Source organism: Trichechus manatus, unplaced genomic scaffold, assembly GCF_000243295.1.
Source record: "Trichechus manatus latirostris isolate Lorelei unplaced genomic scaffold, TriManLat1.0 scaffold00146, whole genome shotgun sequence".
Lineage (NCBI taxonomy): Eukaryota > Metazoa > Chordata > Mammalia > Sirenia > Trichechidae > Trichechus > Trichechus manatus.
This window is the reverse complement of record NW_004444082.1, coordinates 499,976-522,677: the sequence shown is the minus strand read 5'-3', so window position 1 is coordinate 522,677 and position 22,702 is coordinate 499,976. Positions and strand designations below refer to the sequence as shown.

Genomic DNA, 22,702 nt, shown 5'->3' with positions numbered 1-22,702 from the left:
CGCACCAGCAAGTGGACCCTCCCCCGGGGGAGGGTCTCTCCGCGGCCGGGCGGGGGAGGGGCGGGGGTGTGTCCCAGGGGCCCGAGGGGCGGGAGGCTACGGTGGAGCGGGGACGCCCCAGACCGCGCTCTCCTGGGCGCGCAGAGCGCGGCGCCTTTCTTCCCGAGCGCACCGGCGCGGCGGCGACATGCGCTGGGGCGGCGCGCTCCTGGCCTCGCTGCTCTGGGTGGCCGTGCAGTGCCAGCAGAGAGGTGAGCGGGCGGGGAGGGCGCGGGACAAAGCCGCTGCCTGCTTCGTTCACGCCGACCGGGGGTGATGGGACACGTGGATCTCCCGCGAGTCCCTGCAGAGCGTCTCCCGGGCGGGAGCCGAGCGGGCTGGGGACGCCCTCCGAGTAGTTGGGCGCAGCCCCCTGGGAGCCACTCGCTGTCTCGGTTTGCCGGGACTCAGCAGTGTTGGGGTGGCGCGAGTGGGATGCTGCGGGCGCGGTGATGGGAGGCGCCGACCCCGCCGCCTTCCCGGGCGTCAGTCCCCCGCTCAGACTGTCGCGCGGAGGGAGGGGGTGGCCGGGCGTTGACCCGGGAGCAGGGGAATGAATGGGAAAGGAATTCGCCTAGGTCGTCTTCGTTGCCCTGCGGCGGGTTGCGGGATCGTCCGCGGGGGGACAGGGCAGGCTCCTCTGGGCTCCTCGCGGTCCGGGTGCCGCGTTGGGAGAGACCAAGTGAGAAGCGCGCCCCTCGCTGTCCGGGTCTCCGGATGGCGTCCAGGGCCCAGATGCGTCCCCCTGCGCTTCGCTCTTTGTGCGGTCTCCCAAGTGGCCAGACCCGCTGGTCCCGCGCGCGAGTTAGACCGCGGTCACTCCGAGGCCAAGGAGACGCTGCGAAGGGCGGACTTTGCCTGCTCGCTGCCCCGTGCAGTGGCTCTTGGTGCAAGGTTTGGGGAAAGCAGAAACCCGGGGCGAATTTTCAAGATTTCTGTCCATGCTGGGAGAGTAAGAGACTCTCTTCCCCTTTCCGCGGACACCGCCTCCAACTCTACCCACAGGGTTAAGTATTACCAGCGCTGCTTCTTGTTGGTGAGGAGGTCACACGTATTTCTTGAAAGCATTTTAATGTATTCAACTCATGCCAATGGGCATATGCTCACAAATGCAAATTTCGTTAAAAACAAACAAAAACAAGTACAGGTCAAAAGTAGGTAGGCGAAATGTGAACTCCAGTCGTGGGAAAACTGTGTGCTTGGAATTGTGCTGAGCTGTGGACTCTGCAGAAAAGAGGCCGTTTCATTCATTCAAGCGTTCACGATGAAAGCACTGGACCGGAGCTGGTAAGGCCGCTTTGAATAGCGCGGCCGGGCTCTGCGCGGACCCGGGACATTTACATAGCTGTCGGTGAAAGCAGCTGCTTTTCGGGAGAGAAGGCTTTTGACCCTCTCCAAGCCTAACTCATTTCGATCAGGCTGCTGAAAGTGAACACATCCTGGTTTCCCACAGTGTGGAGAACGAGGTTGGCTCAGCGTTATTGTTCTAAGAAATTGAAAGTCCCAGGCCGAGGAGGGGCCCTGCGTGTTTTCGGTGCCGCTCAGGGCACTTTGGTTTTGGCGGTTATGAATGGTGTTTGGAGAAAGTGGGACAGCATGGGGTTTTCCTGCTTGGAGATGCTGCGGGAAACTGTCACAGCCGGAGCCTTGGGGTCAGTCACCACACAGTTATATTTCCTGAAGTCCCTGGGCGGTGCAAATGGCTAAGGAGAAAGTTTGGAGGTTAAGGTCCACCCAGAGGTGACTCTGAAGAACGGTCTGGTGATCTCCTTCCGAAAAATCAGCCATTGAAAACCCTCCAGAGCACAGTTCTACTGTACCACATGTAGGGGGCCGTGAATCAGAATATACTGGAAGGCAGAGGGCGGTTTCCCAGCCCCATCCCACTAACAGTGCCTTTCCTGCCAAACATCTTTGAGGGAGTTTTGATTTTTTTTTTTAAGTAATTGTTTTGTCTCTTGTATATAGCATGAGTGATTAGTGAAATGGTATCAATACAATCATAATAGTCCTGACCTGTATATCATCTGCTGAGTCAGCTGTCTGGTGCTTATATGGGTGAAAATGATCATTATCTAATGGCATTGAGATGCTCAGGAGCCCTAGGTCATTTTGAAGCCTCTCTAGGTAAGCTTACAACTCACAGGATGGGACCCAATGACTCAATTCCCTTTGAAATGAAACCAGTTTAAAGCGAGCTGTTCCTAACCGTATGATAAGAGGTGGTATGCTTCCAACAATAATGTGAAGTCCGTAGCTGGCTATTACATAGAATTATAGTCACTTAATGGGTTGGTTCATCTCTTCTGCTTTAAACCATCCTTCCCCCCCCCCCAAGTAAAAATAGACAATTTCAAGTATAGAAAAAAAACAAACTATATAATAGAAGAAAATCCACTTCCTTCTCCTAAACGAAGTGGTATTCAAATCTAGCATGTACATACTCCGCAGTAAAATGTGTGGGTGTAGTGGATATCAAGGGCGCATGGTTCTTTTCTGTAGCTATATTCCCCAAGTAAGGGCCAATAAAAACTATTGATTTTAGCAGTTGGAAACAAGAATCTGTGTAGTAAAAACATCACTGCCTACCTCTTGCATTTCCCAGACTTTAGCCCATTTCTTTTTTTGAGATACTGAATATACACTGGTGTCTGGTACCACTTTTACAATTGTATTGCTTTATAAGCCAAGATTATAAAATGTTTATATGATCGCTTGTTATTTCAAGGTTATGATCCTTGATGCTTCAGTTTCATCGTCTGCAAAATGGAAATAATAATAGTAACCGCCTTGAAAGGATGTGAATGATTAAATGAAATAACATAAGCAATGTGCCTGGTACACGGTTAGAACACTATCTACCATCACCGTTATTATTATTTTATACACTGCTGTTGGGGAGGCCCTTTCCAAGGTCTGCTCTCTGGGATGCATAACCATTTCAAAATCTGGAGTCTGAGTTTTGGAATCAAATAGTCTTTGGCTCAAATGCCAGACCTATCATGCTGACTAGCTGTGACATTGGGCAGCTCTGAACGTCACACCTTCCTAGCTATAAAATGAACAGGATCGATGTGATGGAATAATACGTGGACACTGGTAGCACAGTGTGGGGTGTGTCACAGGCGCTGAGAAGACCGTGACTGCCGTTACTGTCGAGCTGGCTCTGCCTGCTCCTTGTCCTGGACTCTCCCCACCCCGATCGTTGTCTGTGTCCATGTGATCATTAAGACCTGTTGAGTTTACCTCCTAAAGTTCTCGGCAGCCGTGCCCTGTTTTTTGTCCCTACTGCTGACTTGGGCCAAGAGTTGTTCGTTTTTCCCATGAAATAGTGTGACACTTCTCTTCTTCTCCTCAGCCCTGCCATTTTCCTAAGCACTGTTGGGTAACCACGCTCAGCCTTGTCTAAAAGTCTCCATTGACACCCCACAGCGGTTAGGGTAAGGTAGATGCTCCTGGACCTTGCCCTTGCCCCTTCCACGGCCCCGCGTTGCCCACCACTGCCTTAGCACATTGCCGGGTGTGCCCCAAGCATGGCGTCCTCACGTTCCTCTGTGTCTGCCCTTTTCACGCCCCTCGCCCTTCCTGTGCCCTTCCTACGGGCTGAGACTAACGCTTTCCACACCCGTCTTAGCACGTACACACAAGGTGATAGTCATGTGTCCCATTGGGGTACACTGAGGCTACTGGTACCCCAGCTGGCCTGCCGCCCCAGAGCTGAGGCTCATTATCTTGGGCACCCTGTACCTCCCCATAGCTCACCACTTGGCACATGGGGGCAAAGTGTTGGACAAGTCTCCGTTTGGGTTCTAAAACCCTGGCAAACCTTCCTAGTACCGTCTATGCTGAGTTACTCATTAGGTGGCCTTCCCTGGACTCCCGGTGCTCCCTGCACTTAACGCTATTGTTGTACTTCTCTCTTGTTTTACTTAGCGTGTGAATAATTGGCCCGCTTTTCTGCCTCACCCATTAGCCTGGGCTTCTTGAGGACAGGGACTATTGTGTTCATATCTGTGTGTTCATTGTCTTACAATATTCCTGGCAGTTTATGGCCACTTAGTTGAGCTAAATTGAAATAAATACTTTTATTTAGGAATCAAATAACTTTTTAAAAAAATCGTATTTTTGAATAGGCAATCCATGTGTATGGTAGAAAATTCAAAAGACACTAAAAGGTACACAGAGAAAAGTAGAACTGCCCCATGGAGTTTCCAAGGAGCGCCTGGTGGATTTGAACTGCTGACCCTTTGGTTAGCAGCCATCGCACTTAACTACTACTCCACCAGAGTTTCCACATATATATATAGTGTAAGATGAAAATTCGTATAAGATAAAAAAGTCAAACCAGATGCCATTGAGTCAGTTCTGACTCATGGTGACCCTCTGTGAATCAGAGTAGATCTGTGCTCCTTAGGGTTTTCAGTGGCTGATTTTTCAGGAGTAGATGGCCAACCCTGTCTTCTGAGGTGCCTCTGGATGGACTTGAACCTCCAATATTTTGGTTAATAGCTGAACACATTAACTGTTTGCCCCATCCAGGGATTCCTAGGAGTATAATATCCAAAACCAAACCCATTTCCGTCGAGTCAATTCCGACTCATAGCGACCCTACAGGACAGAGTAGAACTACCCCATAGAGTTTCCAAGGAGCGCCTGGTGGATTTGAACTGCCAGCCTTTTGGTTAGCAGCCATAGCACTTAACCACTATGCCACCAGGGTTTCCAGTATAAAACAGGTACCAGTTATTTCCTGGCAGATAAAAAAAACCTTCTCTCCACTGCCCTCCCCCCACACTGCTTCTTCAGTGTACCTTGTGCAGGATGTCAACACCTCACGTAATGAATACACGTCTTCATAAGCTCTTCAGCTTCCAACTTGTCCCTTCCAAGTAGGTCTTTGGCTGAAAGGTATTAGAGCAGTGTTTTCCAGATCTTTTGGAATTTGAAAACTACATCATCTATTGATTTCATGACTTTGAACGCCTTCCAAAAGTATTATTTACCATAATATTAATAAGCTATTTTTTAGTCATAAAGAATTAAAAAATATAATAGGACATTTATGATATAGAAAAGTCAGATTTGAGAATAATTCTACTAGAAGTTAAAGGTAGCGTGCTATTAGTTTTACCAATAACTATGATTAATTACTGGAACACTGTGGCCGACACTGAAAAACTTAATTTTTTAAGTAATTTGTGATGGATAAAGTTAAGCCTGCACCTTGAAATCAGAAGTTAACTGGAGACAATTAGCGAGCACTCTGGAACTTAGACCTTAACTAAAGTTAGTTACATTCCCCAGTTACGTTTAGTTTGGATAAGCAAGGTAAACTATAGTCTTCTAAGAAATATGTGTGTTGCTCATTTACAGGTTGGCAAACAATCCTTTTACTTGTTTTATTCCTAAAATACTAATATGTATCATGGACAGTTAGGTAAATAAATGCATTTCAAAATTAATGAAGAGAAAAAATGATAATTTTTAACAAAAACTCTCTATAGAAGTAATTTAGTTAAGGTCATGAACCCGGGTTCTGTTGGAACTTGCCTATCAGGGAGCTATTTCAGCACGAAGCACCGCGCTGTACTTGAGTTCATTGCATTCTTCTGTCCTTTACAGGGAGGATGACAGTCCATCCCCAGAGTAACCATTTAATAGCACAGAATTCTTCCACTGGAGTCTTTGTTTTCTCAAGGCTGGATCAAGAGCTTTCTTTGGGTAAACTTGTTCCTGGTGACTTTGTGGCAGGAGACAGACAATCGAGGCAGTGAGATTGCATATCGGTTCGTGTGGTAGATAACATTCTTGTCTAGGTAAGAGTTTATCTCAAAGTGTTAATCCAGAGATGGCCGCGTAGGAGCACGGAGGAGCGGGATTTCAGTTGTGTGTGCGTTTCTTCCCCTCCTTTGAATCAGCCATTTGAAGTTTGAATCTCTTCATTTCTGAAGTTATCTTTCAAGTCTGATGTCTTGGCCCTGACTTAAATTCTTACGCCAGAGAACCTCTTGTATTGCTGGTGGAAGTGTCAAATTTAGATCAGAGCATTTATGAGAAGTGCCATCTTTTCTCTGCCCTAAAGTATTTCCTGCATTTCAGTCCATTGCACCATAATTTCCTTCCAGAACCTCAGGAAATTCTCGGTGACAATAGCGATGTTAAAGAAGATGCTTAAATTTAGCAGAACATTTTTAGCTAAGAAAGAACATTTAGGAAGAAAAACCCCTCAAATTACAGAGCTGATTATTGTATACCATAGACACTTAAACATTTTCCAATTGTTTTTTAACGGCAGAACTTTGCTCAAGTAAGCGGTTATCTTGTTATCTCGGGTCCAGCACAAGGAATTCTTCCCTTCTCCAAATGCCCCCACCCCCCGTTTCTCCCAGTTAACGGCATTCTTGCAGTTCCCTTGGCTTTGACTTCCATGTTTTCTTCTTTTTTGTATCCCCTTATCCAAATTGACCCTCAAAATTTTTCTTTATTTTAAAAATTCTGATTTTTGTTTGTTTTTCTCTATCACTGCCATGGGGCCCTGGTGGCGAGTGGTTAAGAGCTCGGCTGCTAACCAAAAGTTGGCAGTTAGAATCCACCAGATGCTCCTTGGAAACCCTGTGGGGCAGCTCTACTCTGTCCTGTAGGGTTGCTATGAGTCAGACTTGTGTCTAGGGTCGTGGGTTTGGGTTTTTTTTTTTTGGTATTACTGCCACAAATTATCACCATCTGTCTAAATGATTCTATCGGGCCGCTCTTAGCAGCCTCTGATATTAGTGTCCTTTCGCTTAAATGTTTCCCACGCTGCCGTTAGGGAGCCTGCCTTCATAATGTCACTCCTCTACTTCATGGAGTTCCATCTCCTGCCTGCCGGCCTGCCATGCTCTCTAGTCCCTTCAAACTCAGTCGGCTTTCCTCACGTCTTTATCTGTCCTGATCCTTCCACTTCTGCTGCAGTAGTCTGTCCTCTCTGCCTAAGGGCACTTGGTATACTGACTCTCACCTCCATGACTTTGTTCCTATGACTCCCTCACCTGGAGTGCACCCCGTTTCCTACCTAAAACCTAAGTGGACCACACCTTTCCACCTGAGGACAGCCCTTATTCTTATGACCGGTATCAACCGTTCCTTTTCCGAGTTTGCGTTGTCTCCTGTGAGGAATCAGGGTTCTCAGCCACCCAGGGTTACCATCCGGTCCTCTTCTGCATTGCTTGCCCAGAAAGCCATCAGTCAAGGTCAAAAAGAAGGGACATTTCTCTTTCCAAGATCACACCCTTGGCTCCCAGCCTTTCTTTCAATTCACAGATAGCTAGGGGCATGGGTCTCCAGTGCTCACTCAGACCTGAGTCATTGGCTGTGGGAGGGTAGTAACACCCACAAATTCTTCAGAGGCGGCAGGGTTGCCTTAGCAACCATAAAATCCCTGCTGGGTCCCTGGATTGCAAACTCAGCCCTGGGAGGCCTCCAGCCTCCTGGATTTCATCGCCTCCAAAGGGGATTGTGATTCGGTAGGTCTGGGTAGGCTCCAGAATCTGTGTTTTAAAAAACATTCTCTTTTGGTATCCAGAGGCACAAGGACATGTCCAGCTGGTCTTCAGACTGTTTTTGGGTTTGTTCCGGAACAATCTCTGCCACTTGGCTAAATTCCCCTCCCTGTTGCTGTGTCCTGTGCTGGGCTAGCACCCTCCCCACCCCTTAACAGTCTCATAGTCTATTTTTTATATTCTGAATCTCTCAATTCTGGCATTTCTGCCTTTGTTTTTATACAAAATATAGTTTTCACAACTCCACACTGGGCTTCATAGGCATACTTTTGTTCATTCTAGGAGTTTGGGCTGGGGAGTATGCAAGATACTCATTAACATGGTAAATGCCTTTGGAAGTTCCCACTGCTTTTTTTTTTTTTAAAGGGAGTTAGCATTTTAAGTAGTTAACACTAAAGCACAGCTTCTCTTTGTCCTGTCGCTCCTTGTGAAGGGGAATATTTCCTTGTGGGCTTGTTGTCCTTTCTGTTCCGTTTTCTGATTTTTTTCCTGGACTTGCTGATTCATTTATTCACTCATTCATTCATGCACTGACTGTTTATTGGCACCTCCACTATGCCAGGCCCTGAGGTGGGGGTATACAAAGGCTAGCAATGCTATGTCTGTCTTGAGGACCCCATCCTCATCTGCCTTCCTTGCTGTGATTCCAGAGAACTTCTTGATGTTCTTGGTGGACTTGTTTTTGAAGAAGTCCAAGGAACCAAAAAATGCATATACTGGAAGAAATTTTCCCCATAAGAAATAATGGTCGGAGAAGGAGCTGGGAAATTCAGGTCACATTTGATGGATGTTACCGTCTGTATTTTGTTTGCTTATGTCGAGGTCACGCGGTTCACGTTAAAATGAGTGGGCCAAGTGGTGAGCAGAAGAACGGAAAGGGGAGGGGCAGGGAGGCAGTCAGCATCAGCTGGTGGTAGGACTGGAGCTTGGAGAACAGCTTCCACAGCAAACACTGGTATTGGTGGAGGGCTGTACCCCTCTCTCCCTTAGGCGTCCTTTCTTCCTGTGGGAACTGGGAGCTTCTCTGCTGGGCCAGCTCGTCTGTGAGCTCCAGCTTCTCCTGGGAATTCTTAGCTTGGCGGGCACAAGCAGGCAGTTCACACATAAGTCCTCTCTCCAGGCTGCCCAGGCCCTGACCCGAGGGATCATCATTTATTTGGTCTTGGGTGGGGCCCAGTCATTTGCATTTAACCAAACGTCCCCAGTGATGGCACTGTGCAGCCAGGGATGAGAGCTTTCCTGTGCCAACAAATGCAATCAAACAACAATGCAAAGCATGGAGAGGACGGCCCCTGTACTTGTCTGAGGGGGGGCGGGTGTGTGACCGTCTTGTCTGCACAGCCCACTGTCAAAGGCTTCGTGCCTACCTGCTGCTGAATGCTTAAACCCTGATCCACTCTCACCTTTCGACTGCTGTGAAGTGGGGATTATCATGCACCTTAGTGGTTGTGTATGATCACCAGGATCATTTCTGTCCCTCAGTAAAATCAATTCCTTCTTTGTATCCATAGCTCCTCATCAGCTGTTTTTCACCTGGCAAGTGCTGAATTCACAGTTGCTGATTGTTGTGCTTATGTTTAAATTAACACAGTTTCAGCTTGTTTTGGTAACTTGGTCACTGACAAAGGGCCTTCTTTCTTTTAAAGAATTCTCCTGACTAAATGTGACATTTAGAGTCCATTGTGTTTTGAGATACGATGTGGCATTGCAGGGTTGGGTGGTTGATTGACTGATCGAATCATGTGTTCATTCATTCTTTAATTAATCCAAAATTCATTAAATACTGTCCACATTCAGCCATTATTTTGTCCGGTGTCCCTCCTCCCCAGCCCCTTTAAATGAACAAGTCACAGCTACCTTTTCTCTGGGATTAATCAGGACCACCTCCTGCTTGCCTCATCCAACCAGCTGATCTTCACTTGTGACTCCAAAGCCTAGCTTTCCTCATTCACCTCCTTCTCCTGTCCTTCTCTGATCTTATCTTTAATTGATGATCCATTATGCATTTGGTTTTCCTGACCTCCTTCAGAACTTTTCTTCAATAGTTGCTTTGTAATTTCCCTTCTAACATGTCCCCAACACGCCACACACACACACACACACACTACCTGGCTCCCTGCACACCAGCTCCCTGCCTGGTAAAGCTACTTGGAGAGGTATTATGTTGATGAACCCTGCACTGAGCAGAGCCAGATCTGGACCTGGCCCCATTTGCTGTGGTGGGGCAGGTTCTGCTGGAAGGGCCAGGCCAGTGGCAAGTACTGGGATGAAGTCTGATGTGGCCAAGAACGCAGTTTTCTAAGGGCCCAGAGAGCTGTTGGCATCTGAAGCTGTACCTGCGTTAAGGCATGGTGAAGTTGGCCATGTCGTCCAATCCTTGTTGAATAGCTTCTTGCTGTCTGCTGAGCAACATATGCAGGGTCCTTTGTTCTCTGACCTGAGCAGACCTGTCCACAACCTCTTCTCTCACTGCTAGCCCTACTCCGGCCATTCTGAACTGTCTGTGGTTCCCACAGTGTGACGTGGGGGCTCATGTCTGCGTGCCTTGGAATGCATTGAAAGCCCTTTACTTCACTGGTGGCGTTCTGACTTATTCCGGTTCACCCAGGCATTCCTCCTGTTTCCACAGCAATCTGGCCATACGTCCAACTGGCACATCATTTGTTAACTTTGTTAACTTGCCTCTCTCCTCTTGAGGATAGACCTTTTTGCTTGTATGTCTAATACCTAACACAATGCCTGGCATGTAGTGTCAATTTTGTAAATAAATTTCAGTTGGATGAATGAATGAAAGCCCAGAAGCAGACAAGCAACAGGGACTAGAAGGGAATACAGTGGGCATTAGTTAGATGTCCTGATGGACAGGCAGTTGGGATTAGGGGAGCCACTGATGAGGACGCAGAGTGATAATCTTCTGGGAAAAGGCAGGGTGCCAGCTCAAGAAGGCTGGGAGAATTTAACAGGTCACCGAGACAGGATTCGGGGCCAGGGCACAAGGAGGAATCCAGGTATCCAGGCAAAGGTAGAGAGTAGGCAAGTGTTTTAGATTGAAAGCTTTGGCTCACGTTCTAAACTAGAACACGTGGTCAGGGGCAACCTGGCAGCATAAGCAACAAGTTCAAATACTTTCTGCTTCACGTCACGGTCCCACATGGTGCTCACTAGTGGGGTCCAAATATGGAGAGAGAAGAGCCATTGAATCTGGTGACCAGGAGGCTCTTGATAACTTTAAGAGATTATTCACTTTTTTTTTTTCCTTTCTCATCTACCAACTCAGTACAAAGAAAAAATGGATCATATTTTTGTTATTGAACTGAATTAATCTTTCCTGATGATGAATACTTAACACAGCCTTAAAACCGAGATAGTTAACAAAAACTTATTTCTAGATTTGGAGCCCACTGATGTCTCCTGCCAGCAGTTCATTAATTTGTGTATTAACAACTATTTGTTGAGTTTCCAGTATGTTCTCCAGACTGGTGGCAAACGTGATCCCTGCGCCCACTTGTAGTCCTGTAAGCAGGAGAAGTGCCCCCAAAATCTTACTAAGTGCGTTCATCAGTTCGGGTTTGGCACAGGTATTTTTGTCTCCATGCCGTGAACACCAATATCATTCCCCTTATTGTTGTAGAATAGTGTCGTCTTGAATGAAGAGAGAATTCTGATTAAACACTACATTTCTACTGCATAGGGTTTCTTTCTAGCTTGATGATTATGAATTCAGAATACTCTGTCTTTTGTACCTTCAGAATTATTGTTGGCATTTGTTGGTAGCTCTGGTGGTGATAACATTTTCACATGAAGTGGAGGTTTGTGAAGGCGTTTACCTGCCGGCCCCGTAGAGGACGTTTTGTTTAAGTGGAAGAACAGCTGTTCTCCTCCAGGCACTCGGGGATAAGACATCCTCCCCTTCTTAGGAACAGAACAAAGGCACACAGAATTTATGCCACAGATGGATTTTTGTTTGATAAAAATCACTTATTACTGAATGAATGAATGGTCTATTCTCTTTAGAAATATGAGCATAACATTTCCTGTGTCTTGAGTGGTTTCTGACTTTGTTGGTTTAGCTTTCATTAGTATAATTGATTGAATTAAGACCTGCTTCATTTTATGTGGTAAAACTTACCCTGAAAATTTGTGTGTCAGATAGTTTTCTGTAAATGAAATAATTTCAAATTCAATATTAAAATAATTCCAAAATAATATTTGAAGGCAGCTTGCAAAGAAAATAAACATCTCTTTGGTTACTGGTGTCAATGGGGCTAAGCCAATTTAGTTATGGGGTCTTTATGGTAGATAATGAATGGTATCCACTGAAGAAGTTTGAGGTGGGTGAGGATCACCTACTCCCCCACATTTTAGGCACTACGTGATCACAGAAGCATAGCTTAGAACCAAACCCTGACTTTCATGTTACACATTACCATATTTTATACAAATAACGTGCGCCTTCTATATGTGTTTGCCAACAGGGCTTTCCCCCGTGATGTATTTTTGTAAGCACACTATGATAATTTTTTTTTTTAACAGCATCATGTAACGTTAAAAAAAAATCAGTATAGTGGCACTTAACGAAAATACCTTGCGAGGGGAGGGTGGAGTTGGCCAACATATGCAGAAGACATGCGTTATTTGTGTATTGTTGTTGTTATTGGTTGCTGTGGAGTTGGGTCTGACTCATAATGACCCCAGATGTGTCAGAGTAGAACTGTGCTCCAGCAGGTTTTCAAATGGCTGATTTTCCAGCTTTTTCTTTTGAGGAGACTCCGGGTGGATTTGAACTGCCAACCTTTAAGTTACCAGCCAAGCCCTTAACTGTTTGCACCACGTAGGGACTCCTATGCGTTATTAACATATGTTTCTTAGCAAGCAAGTCCAAAACAAGTGATAGGCCATGTTGTGTAAGCTTGATATAGTCAGACTCTGTACTCTTGGGTATTCAGGCCTCTCTGTGAGTAAGCAGTAAGCACCCTTCCTAAGCCAGTGTCTAGATGACCATCCTTCAGGATACAGGCTACAGGCTGAATGGATTCTATACCCTGTTCATACGAGGAATATCTTCAATGGTTTGTTTGCTTGTTTTTTAGCAGCTTTATTGGGTATAATTTACATATCATAAAATTCTACCCATCAGTAGATTTTTAGTAAATCGAGTTGTGCAACCATCACCAAAATCTGGTTTTGGAACACTTAGGAGATTCAATTACAGTCAGTCCCCACTCCCACCTTCATCCCAGCCCCAAGCAATGAATGATTTGCTTTCCATATTTTAGATTTCCCTTTTCTGGACGTTTCTTGTAAATGGAATCATGCACCATGCAGTCCTTTGTGTCTAGCTTATTTCACTTAGTATGTAGTAGTTTTGAGGTTCGTCCATGTGGTCACCTGTGTCAGTGGTTTATTCTGTTTTTTTTCTTTTTCTTTTTTCCCATACAAAAATTTATATGTACTCTGTTATGTGACCCTAATTGCTCTCCCCATACTGTGACAGCACACTCTTCCTTTCCACCCCTGATTCCCCATGTGCATTCAATCAGCTCCTAACCCTCTCTGCCTTCCCATCTCACCTCCGGACAGAAGCTGCTCATTTAGTCTCTTGTATCTACTTGAGCTAAGAGGCACATTCCTCATGAGTATCACTTTATGTCCCACAGTCAAGTCCAATCCCTGTCTGAAAAGCTGGCCTCGGAAATTGTTTTAGTTCTAGGCTGATAGAGAATCCAGGGGCCGTGCTTTCCAGGGTTCCTCCAGTCTCAGTCAGACCATTAAGTCTGGTCTTCTTACTAGAATTTGAGTTCTGCACCCCACATTTCTCCTGCTCCATCCGGGACTCTCTGTTGTGTTCCCTGTCAGGGCGATCATTGGTGGTAGCTGGGCACCATCTAGTTCTTCTGGTCTCAGGCTGATGAAGTCTCTGGTTTATGTGGCCCTTTCTGTCTCTTGGGCTAATACTTTCCTTGTGTCTTTGGTGTTCTTCATTCTCCTTTACTCCAGGTGGTTGGGACCAATTGATGTGGTTTATTCTGTTTTATCACAGAACAGTATTCCACTATGTAGATACATCATGGGTTGGAAGGCTCTGTATGTTATCCGTGTATTTTATGTATACAGTCACTTGTGGATGGGCATTTTGATTGTTTCTAGTTTGGGTTTGTTCTGAATAATGCTGCCATGAAGTTCTCGTACAAGTCTTTGTGTGGAGATCTTTTTATTTCTCTTGAGTACGTACATAGGAGTGGAATATGGGTCATATGATAAGTTTATGTTTAATTTTTTTTAAGAAACTGCCAAACTGTTTTCCAAAGTAGCCGTTATCATTTTACTTACCAGCCATGTATAAGGCTTCCAGTTTCACTACATCTCGGCAAACACTACGTATTGCCTATCTTTCTGATTATAAACGTTCTAGTAGATGTGAGACGGTATCTCATTGTGGTTTTCATTTGCGTTTCCCTAATGACTAGTGATGTTGACTATTATTTCTGGTGGTTATCTACAATAAATATATCTTCTTTGGTGAAATGTCTGTTCAAATCATTTGCTCATTTTTAATTGAGTGGTCTTTATTTTTATTGAGTTGTAAGATTTCTTTATATATTCTAGATACAAGTCCTTTGTCAGAAATATGATTTGCAAATGTTTTCTCCCAGTTCATTTTTTCATTCGTGTGTTTTGAAGTACAAAAGTTTTAATTTTGGTAAGGTCCAATTTATTAATTTTTCTTTTATGGATCATGCTTTGGTGTCATATCTATGATCTCTTTGCCTAAACCAAGGTCATAAAGATTTTCCCTCATGTTTTCTTCTAGAAGTTTTGTCGGTTAGCTCTTACGTTTAGGTCTGTGATCCATTTTGAGTTGATTTTTTGGGTGTGGTAAGTCAGTCGATATGTATGTATTGTATATGGATACCCAGTTGTCCCAACACCATTCCCTACTGAATTATCTTGGCATCTATGTCAAAATTTAATTGACCATAAAAGTAAGTGTACATTTATGAACTCTCTATTTTGATCCATGATCTGTAGGTCTGTCCTTACACTAATACCACACTGTCTTGATTCTTTTGGCTTTATAGTAGCTTTTGAAATAAGGTACTGTAAGTCATTCAGCTTTGTTCACTTTTTCTAAATTGCTTTGATAATTCAGGTTCTAGATCCTTTGGATTTCCATTAGTATCAGCTTGTCAATTTCTACAACAAAGCCTGTTGGGATTTTGACAGGAATTGCATTGAATCTATAGACCAATCTGGGGAGAACTGCTGTCTGATAACATATAGAGTCTCCCAATCCCTGGATAAGAAACACATCTTCATTCATTGAGATCTCAGTAATGTTTTGTATTTTCTAGTGTATAGGCCTTGCATTTCTCTTATTAAAATTTTTCGTAAGTATTTTATTCTTTTGGAATAAAAAAGCCTGGGCTGTTTGGAGAGATAATCCAGCCTTTCTTTGACTCTAATGTTGCCAGGATCTTCCTGTTAAATTTCTGACTGGTCCTGTGGTCTGCCGCTTGCCCCTTCTGGAACCGCAACCACAAGCTAGCTGAGCTGTAAGCTTCCCCCTTTGTTTTCTATGAGTCTACTACTTTTCCTGACAATGTCGCTGGGCATATGTTTTCACCCTCTACTCCAAAGATAGTCAGCCATCTCCAGCAGTGAAGCCACTGGTTTACCTGGCTAGCCCCATCCTGGTGAGACTACCATGCCAGCTGAGCTGGGGAAAGGGTGAGAGCAGCCCCGGGCAGAATTCTCCTGCCTCCTACTAGTTTTTACTGAAACTCTCACAGCTTTTCTTGAACAACCAAAACCGAAAACCAAATCTGACTCAAAGTGACCCTATAGAACAGAGCAGAACTGCCCCATGGGGTTTCCAAGGCTGTGGTCTTTACAGAAGCAGACTGCCACATTTTTCTCCCGCAGGATGGCTGGTGGGTTTGAACCGCCAACCTTTCAGTTAGCTGCTGAGCACCTAACCGCTGTGCCACCAGGGCGCCTCTTCATGAACAAACACTTCTCAATTTTTTGCTTCTCTGTGGTTGATTTTCAGAGCCCTGGAATGGTTGATTTTGAGTATTTTAGTCCAGTTATAGAATTGTTTTTTGGAGAGACGATTTTCCAACCTCTTTATTTGCCAGAACCAGGAGCTCCTCTCAAAATTTTAATTTAGAGAGATATTCTGACAACCCTGAATTTCGCCAGTAAAAATCCATGTCTGTTATTCATCAGGTTCTTAAAAAGCCACTAGTTTTACTCGTAATCCATTTCTGATATTCTCCATGCTAATTAGCAAAGTGCCAGTGTTGATGGAAATACAGGTAACAAAATCACTATAGAGGGCGCCTCTGGAATATGGACAGTATTCCAGTTGTCCCAACACCATATCCCGAATACCAGCTGACAACCCTGGAAAGGGCATCATGGATTTTAATACTAGCTGGATATGACTTGCAGTTTAACCTAAATTATACACACATACGCACGCACACACACACACACACACACACACACAAGTACGTTATCACAGTCTTTAAATTGAAGTATCTTAAAGTTAATTTCAGCTGTCATACCACTTACAATTTGTGCTTAAACGAATGTTCATCTTGAGTCAACCCTCAGTTTGAGTAATTGTCAACACGCTCAATGAAGGAGAACTCTGTGGGAACTCTAGTCTCTGAGAGAAAATGAACACAAAATTCAAAGAAGTCCTGTGTAAGAGCTGCTTGGAACCATACTCCGAGAAATGGAAAGAAGGGCTGAGATTCTTCTGTAAGCAGATGAGGCACCCGAACATGCCAGACTTCTTCAGGGAAAGCACAGGGGGTTGGAGAAAATGGCAGTGGGAGGCCAGTGGTCAGGGGAAGGTGCAGACCCCAGGGAGGAGGGAGCGATGAGTATGGAAAGAGTAGCTTAGAACTTAAACTGAAGAGCGTCACCATTGGGCAGTGTATCAGTTAAAGGCTTGTAGTTTTCTCAAAAGGGGTAGTCTATATGTGAATCATAGTGGAGTATGAAGCAAAGATAGGCCATTTGGCCTTTAGTAGCTTGTTTTAAAAGAAAATGTATTCTAAAAGATGTGTATTGAAAGTAATCTATTCACAAGGTTCAGCCTGGGTTCTCATTTCTTCATTAACTAAAGTGTGGAAATTAAGTAAGTTTTCTCTGCTGGTATTTTCATAATAAAGATATAATATAGGGAAGAACTTAGAAAATAAAAAGAAGATAATTCTAAAACTCTTAGTAAGAGCAAAAAAAAAAAAAAAACAGAGATTGGCCCACAAGAGTGCAGGGTGCTAACCTTCTCTATGCTCCAGTGATGAGCTGCATCTCCTTGGGGAAGGCACTGAAGCTCCGTCTGAGGAGGTGGGGATGAATGACAGCCGTCCACCCCTACCACTCTCAGCCGTGTTCTTGCCTAGAATGGGGAGACTGCCCCACCTGTGTGGGTGACCTGCTAATGCCTTCAGAAGCCCTCTTGAAAACTTGTTCTTCTGCGTTTGTCTCCTAGACTTAGCCCCTCTCCTGGAAGCTCAGACTCAAGGTCCTGGGGCATCAGGGAATAGACATGGTGCCGTCCTGTCAGCTCCGCCACTCCCCACCTTTCACCAAGCCCTCTCTGCAGGCCCCTGTGACTAGACACTGGGAGGCTGTCAACTCTTCTGCCTCATCAGACTGTTCTAATGTCAGCAGCTGGCAGGGCATGGGCTTGAAGGGTGACGCTTTGTCATGAATTGGACAGTACCTTCTTTTAAATTTTAATATTATCTCCCTGGTGACACAGTAGTTGAGAACTTGGCTGCTAACCGAAAGGTCAGCAGTTCAAATCCACCAGCCACTCCTTGGAAACCCTATGGGGCAGTTCTACACTGTCCTATAGGATCGTTACGAGTCAGAATCGACTTGATGGCAACAGGTTACGTTAGATTAGGTTACAAGTATGTCCCCATGTCACTAAGTACTCTTCAAAAGCCATCATTTTCAATGGTTATACAGTATTGCATTGTATGAGTGAACCAGGCCAGTGGCAGCTTGGTTGAGTAGAGCAGGGCTGAGACCTTAACTCAGGGTGTGAGCTTCCCCTGGGTCTATGGGGCCTAAGCGTGACTGGTTTGCTTTAATAGGTTTTCCCGGTCATGCTCAGTTGATCTTATTCGTATGTTGTATCTTTAATTTTGGAGCCTTTGTTTTAACTAAAGCACCACATTCTCTCTAAAAGTAATTGCCGAAGGTCTTCAAGACTTGAATGCGTAATGGAGATTTTGGCGCTGTAGTTAAACAGTGACAGAAAGCTGCTGAAGCATGATCACTGTCTTATTAATCAGTCTGACAGTCTCTGTGAGAAGACTTGGCTGAATTAGCCGAACATAGACTGTAGTGTTAAAGCAGGGGGAAAAAAAGAGAGAGAAAGATCATCTCATCTGTTATTGAAAGTGCTATCACCTGGAGCTTGGTAGAAATGCAGACCCTCAGCCCTATCCGAGACCTACAGAATCAGCATCTGCATTGTGACCAGATGCTTTGTGCACATTAAAGCTTGAGAAGCGCTGGTAGGATTCCTAAGTGATATTTGGGTTTCTTGGAAATATTTATATCATAGCTATCAAATCCATGGATGCTAAGGGTCATCTTCCTCAGTCTTTAATAGTATGATATTATGAATTCAATCTTGGGTCGTATTAACCTTTTTCATAGTGCTGTTCTTATATTGTGTAGACTTATCACAGGAACAGCAACATTTTTTCACAGTAGTCACAGTTGGATTGTGGGGCAAAAGTGGAATGCCCTGCATGTGTCCCTATTAAACTTGTTTTATTTTGGCCACTGTTGGGATTTCACTATTTCCGTGTGTTCACTTCCCCATGTATTTGATGACTTTTAATACCATTATCTAAGTTAAGATTAAAAATATTGAAAAAGGAATTACTGGACACACAGGGCAGAAAACCCAAGACTGTGTCTGCAGGAAAATAAATGTAACCATCATGGGGGATAACTACCACTATCTGCCTCATAACCCCGCTAATAACAATCAGTATAAAGCTGGTTCCTATGAGGCGGAGGTCAAGTATATCTCTGCTTTTCCCACTTCTCCATTATTTCTTACACCATCCTCTCCCCCCACAGCACTCTCTGTCTCTCTGCTGGGTTTGATAATTCGCTGCAGTGGTCACACAGAACTCACAGACTATACTCACGGTTATGTGGTTTATTGGGGCTACAACACAGGAGTAACAGGATACAATTCGGGGTGCAACTCAGAATCAACATCAGGATCATCAGGATACAACTCAGGAAGAGTGAGGCCTGGAAGGGTCCCCAAAGTGGAGAGCGTATCTCTCCCTTCATCAACCAGGAAAGGGTCCAGGACAGTTCTCAAACAGCCATAGCTGCTCTAGGCAGCCCCAGTTCTAGGCTGGGGAGCAGAACTGCTCCCAGGGCACCCCCTGCTTGGGGCGCCCCCTGCTCTGTGGGCAGCCCTGCCCTCCACAGGCCCCTTCCAAGGCAAGTCTTGGCCAGATAGCCGTTGGAGTAGAAATGCCCTCAAGCTCATTGCACACACTGTCCCTCAGTTCAATATCCTTAATGTTGCTTCTCTTGCTTTTGGACATAGCTACTTTTTGGAAAGTAAACTTTTTCCCCATTTTTCCCCATGAGACTGCACCTGTGTGGGGAAGCAGCAGTCATTTGCATTCCATAGGAAAGCACTTTATGGGTCGACCTCTAGGAGAGCTAGCAAAGGAGACTGATGGCGAGCCCCTGGGATGGCGGAGGAAAACTAGAGGTTAGCAGTGTCATGGAGGCCAAAAGAAGATAGAATTTTAACAATGACAGAAAGGTCACTTTTGACAGAAGTTGTTGAATTTGGAAGATGGAACTGTTGGAGACTTTGAACAGGGCATTTTTTAGTGATTAAATGGAACAGAATCCCAATTTAAGGTGAGTCGAGGGAGAATGCGAGGCAAGGAGCTGGGAACAATGAATACAAGCAAGTCTTACAGGAACCTTTGGTCTAGTAACAGTTTAAAAACAAAGAAAGAAAAACTATTACATACGTGGTTATAAAAAGGCAAGGCTCTGTCAAGGGGCAGCCAATTTCAGGGGGAAGAACGGCATCAGAACTGAGGAAATGCAGTATTATCAATCTCAGCAACTGAACTCTGTGTACCATTGTCTGGAGTGGTTTTTCTAGTTGTTACTTGTATTGTCTACTGTTGATCCGTAAGGTGAAAGGTACTGCAGATGACTTCTTTGTTGATAAGATGTCTAGATAGCTACTGGAATGGATCTGGTCTACCTTGGGTCATTGTACTGCGTTTAGTTAGAGATGATGAAGCACTTGGCATCTTGATCAGAGATGCTGGTGCATGGGCACTTGTAAGACCAGGCACATCCAGAACCAGTTAAGTAATTTGATGAGCCCAGTGCAAAATTAAAATGTGGGGCTCCTTGTTTAAAACTTATGAAGACTTTCATCACAGTGACAGAGGAGCATTAAATTAAGGGCAGGAGCACAACCACAAAGTGGCCGAGGCACGTTCCTGGGGAGGGATGCTAAAGTTTTAAAGCCTAAACCAGTAAAATCTAAACAGTCAAGCTCAGAAGTAGCAGAAGAAAGGAGAAAAAACAGCTAAGACCTTGAAAGTTTGTAGAAAAGTTCATGGCTTTTGGAATGTTTGGAATGGTTAGAAAAAACTGAATTAATTGATTTTTTTAGTGTTTTTTTTTGAAACTGTGTAAACATTATAAATGACATAAGTAAATACAATGTAACTACATTTTAATCAAACAAAGCTGTCAATATTCAGCTTCCAGGCTGCTTTTCCTTTAGGCCGAATTCACTCCTGTAAGGATTTGGAAGGAGAGGGGGCAGTGACTTTCCCAGGACAATGGGGATGATAGGAAATTGGAAAATGTATGTGTATGTGTGTATGTGTATACTGGGGTGCTTTTGCGTTTTGCCGATATGCAATCATGATTCCCATCAGGGGAATATTTAAATAGCTGCTTGTGGCAACAAAAGAGAAAACCACTTCATGATGAATGAATTATAGAGTTTTTTTCTTTGCAACTAAACTTATACTGCTGAATCAGAACTAAACACTTGTGGGAGAAGTAGACACGTACGATAATCAGTATTTTTCTACAAATAATATTTGTGCCGAACTTGTTCATACCACTGATTTATCTGATGGTAAAAGCCACCTGTGGGTGTCAAGGACACTTTGAAGGCGTTGCTATGGAAATGGAGCTCTTCCCCAAACCCTGCTAAATCCTTTTGCCCACCCCCTCCCTTGCTTTTCTGAGATTAAACTTCTCTTCATCTTCCCAAGTGAGGAAAAAAAAAATCCAACTTTGTTAAATGCCAAACACCAAGGAGTTTGGATTTAACTTGGCCCTTACCCACTGTTTGCACGGGACCTTCCTTCCGTCCCTCCCTCCCTCCCTCCCTCCCTCCATACCTTCCTTCCTTCTCTCCCTCCCCCACATCCCTCTCTCCTTTTTTTGACTTTCTTTCTCCCCTTTTACTGTGCTGGAAAGGGGCTTGGTGCTTACCCAGTAGAATCTCTAGAAGATTTGGAAGCTTTTCGTTTACTAGCAGCCATCAATGACTAGGTTGGTTTAGCAAGTGATAGGGGAGGGGACGGGGGGGGGGAGGAGCCATTCTCTAGTTGGTGTTTTTGTCTGTAGCTGAAAGGCCTCCATTCCTAGAGGGGACACAGCTCACCTTTGTTTCAAAATTCTCCCAACTGTTAGACATTTCTTTATCTGAGTAATAAAATAACAGATTGGTAACGTTTGGATAATTCTCTTTGGAAATGAAAGACCTGTTTTACATTAAGCTAGCAAGACTTTTATATATTTAAACATTAATCTTGATGTTTTATTACTTAAAACATTGAGACACTGGTTATTTGATTTACAGAGCAAGATCATTTAGTAGTAATTAAAAATAATTTTAATTTATAATAAATAACTTGAAATAGAATTTCTTTAAATGGTGTACTCCCTTTAGAACAAAATGTTTGCTCACAGATTACTCATGGCAAAGGAACAGAGGAATAGACAGTGTGAAGTATAAGGAGCCCCAGCCAACTGCTGATCAGGTAGAAGAAATAAAGACAAAGCCTCTTGGAAATATGTAGTGTTAAGGATGTATGTAGTGAGAAAACACAGTTTAATTTATCCTTAATTTTAAAATACATCTACTGTAGGTAAATTTGTATTGTTTTCTGGAAAAGAAAAAAAGTTTAGGTTAAGATAAATTTTTGTCATAGCTTGTAAATAGTCCCCTGAACATGCGTTAAGGGTTGGGGATGCATTGTTATAAATAATTTAGATTCAAACCTTTATTTCCTTCTATGTATACCTATAGTCAGCAACGTTCGTAAATAATGTCCTGAAAATATGCTTCAATGGCAAATGTGAAAAATCAAATAATAACTTACATTTTTTCATAGTGATTTTACTCCCCAGGGAAGGGGGGTTAAAAGCTATTATGAAACTTTCACTGAGTTTCCTCAAGGCATCTCACTTTCTGGCCCAAGCAACCTGAATGTTGCTGAGGTCAGGGACAGACACTTACTGTCCCTGAGCTGGAGACAGTTGTCTTCAAGCCCACTGGTCAGGCCAGGTTGGGACTTCACCCTGGGCAAACTGAGCCAGGTATCACCTCTTTGCTTAGCCCACAGCCTCCCACTCGCCTTCTCATCCATGTAAGGGAAGAGCCAGTGACCCTCCAGGACACCTTTGTCCTGTGGTGCACTGGGTTTCTGGAGAGAGGAAGGTGGGGAAGGAGAGGGCAGAGCACTCATGCCCTCTCCCTAACTTCATCCTCTACCCCACGCTCCTGTTCACAATGCTGCAGCCACAGCGCCTTCCGCTACTGGGCCCTTGACCTTGTTGGTGCCAGTGGACCCCTTTGGTAAGGCCTGGGGACCTATTCTCAGCCTGTTTTTAACTGCATAAATAAATGTTAATGCAAGAAAACCAAATACAGTATCATTCTACCCCTGCATGGCTAGCTTCTACTCATTTGTAGGTAGCTGGTCAAATGTGCCGTCCTCAGAGAGGCCTTCCCTTTTCAGCCCACGTGACAATTAAAGGAGAAGATTTAGAGTACAAAC

The 22,702-nt window shown here is 44.4% G+C and overlaps 1 protein-coding gene across 1 annotated transcript in view; it reads left to right on the top strand.

The window, feature by feature from the left end:
• The first annotated feature begins 187 nt into the window (after positions 1-187).
• The window catches only part of LAMA1 (laminin subunit alpha 1), a 165,786-nt gene continuing 143,271 nt past the window's right edge, over positions 188-22,702 (top strand). The window contains exons 1-2 of the mRNA XM_012558209.1: positions 188-251; positions 816-926. Of these exons, the coding sequence (XP_012413663.1) occupies positions 188-251; positions 816-926 (175 nt within the window). The remainder of the gene's footprint in view (positions 252-815; positions 927-22,702) is intronic.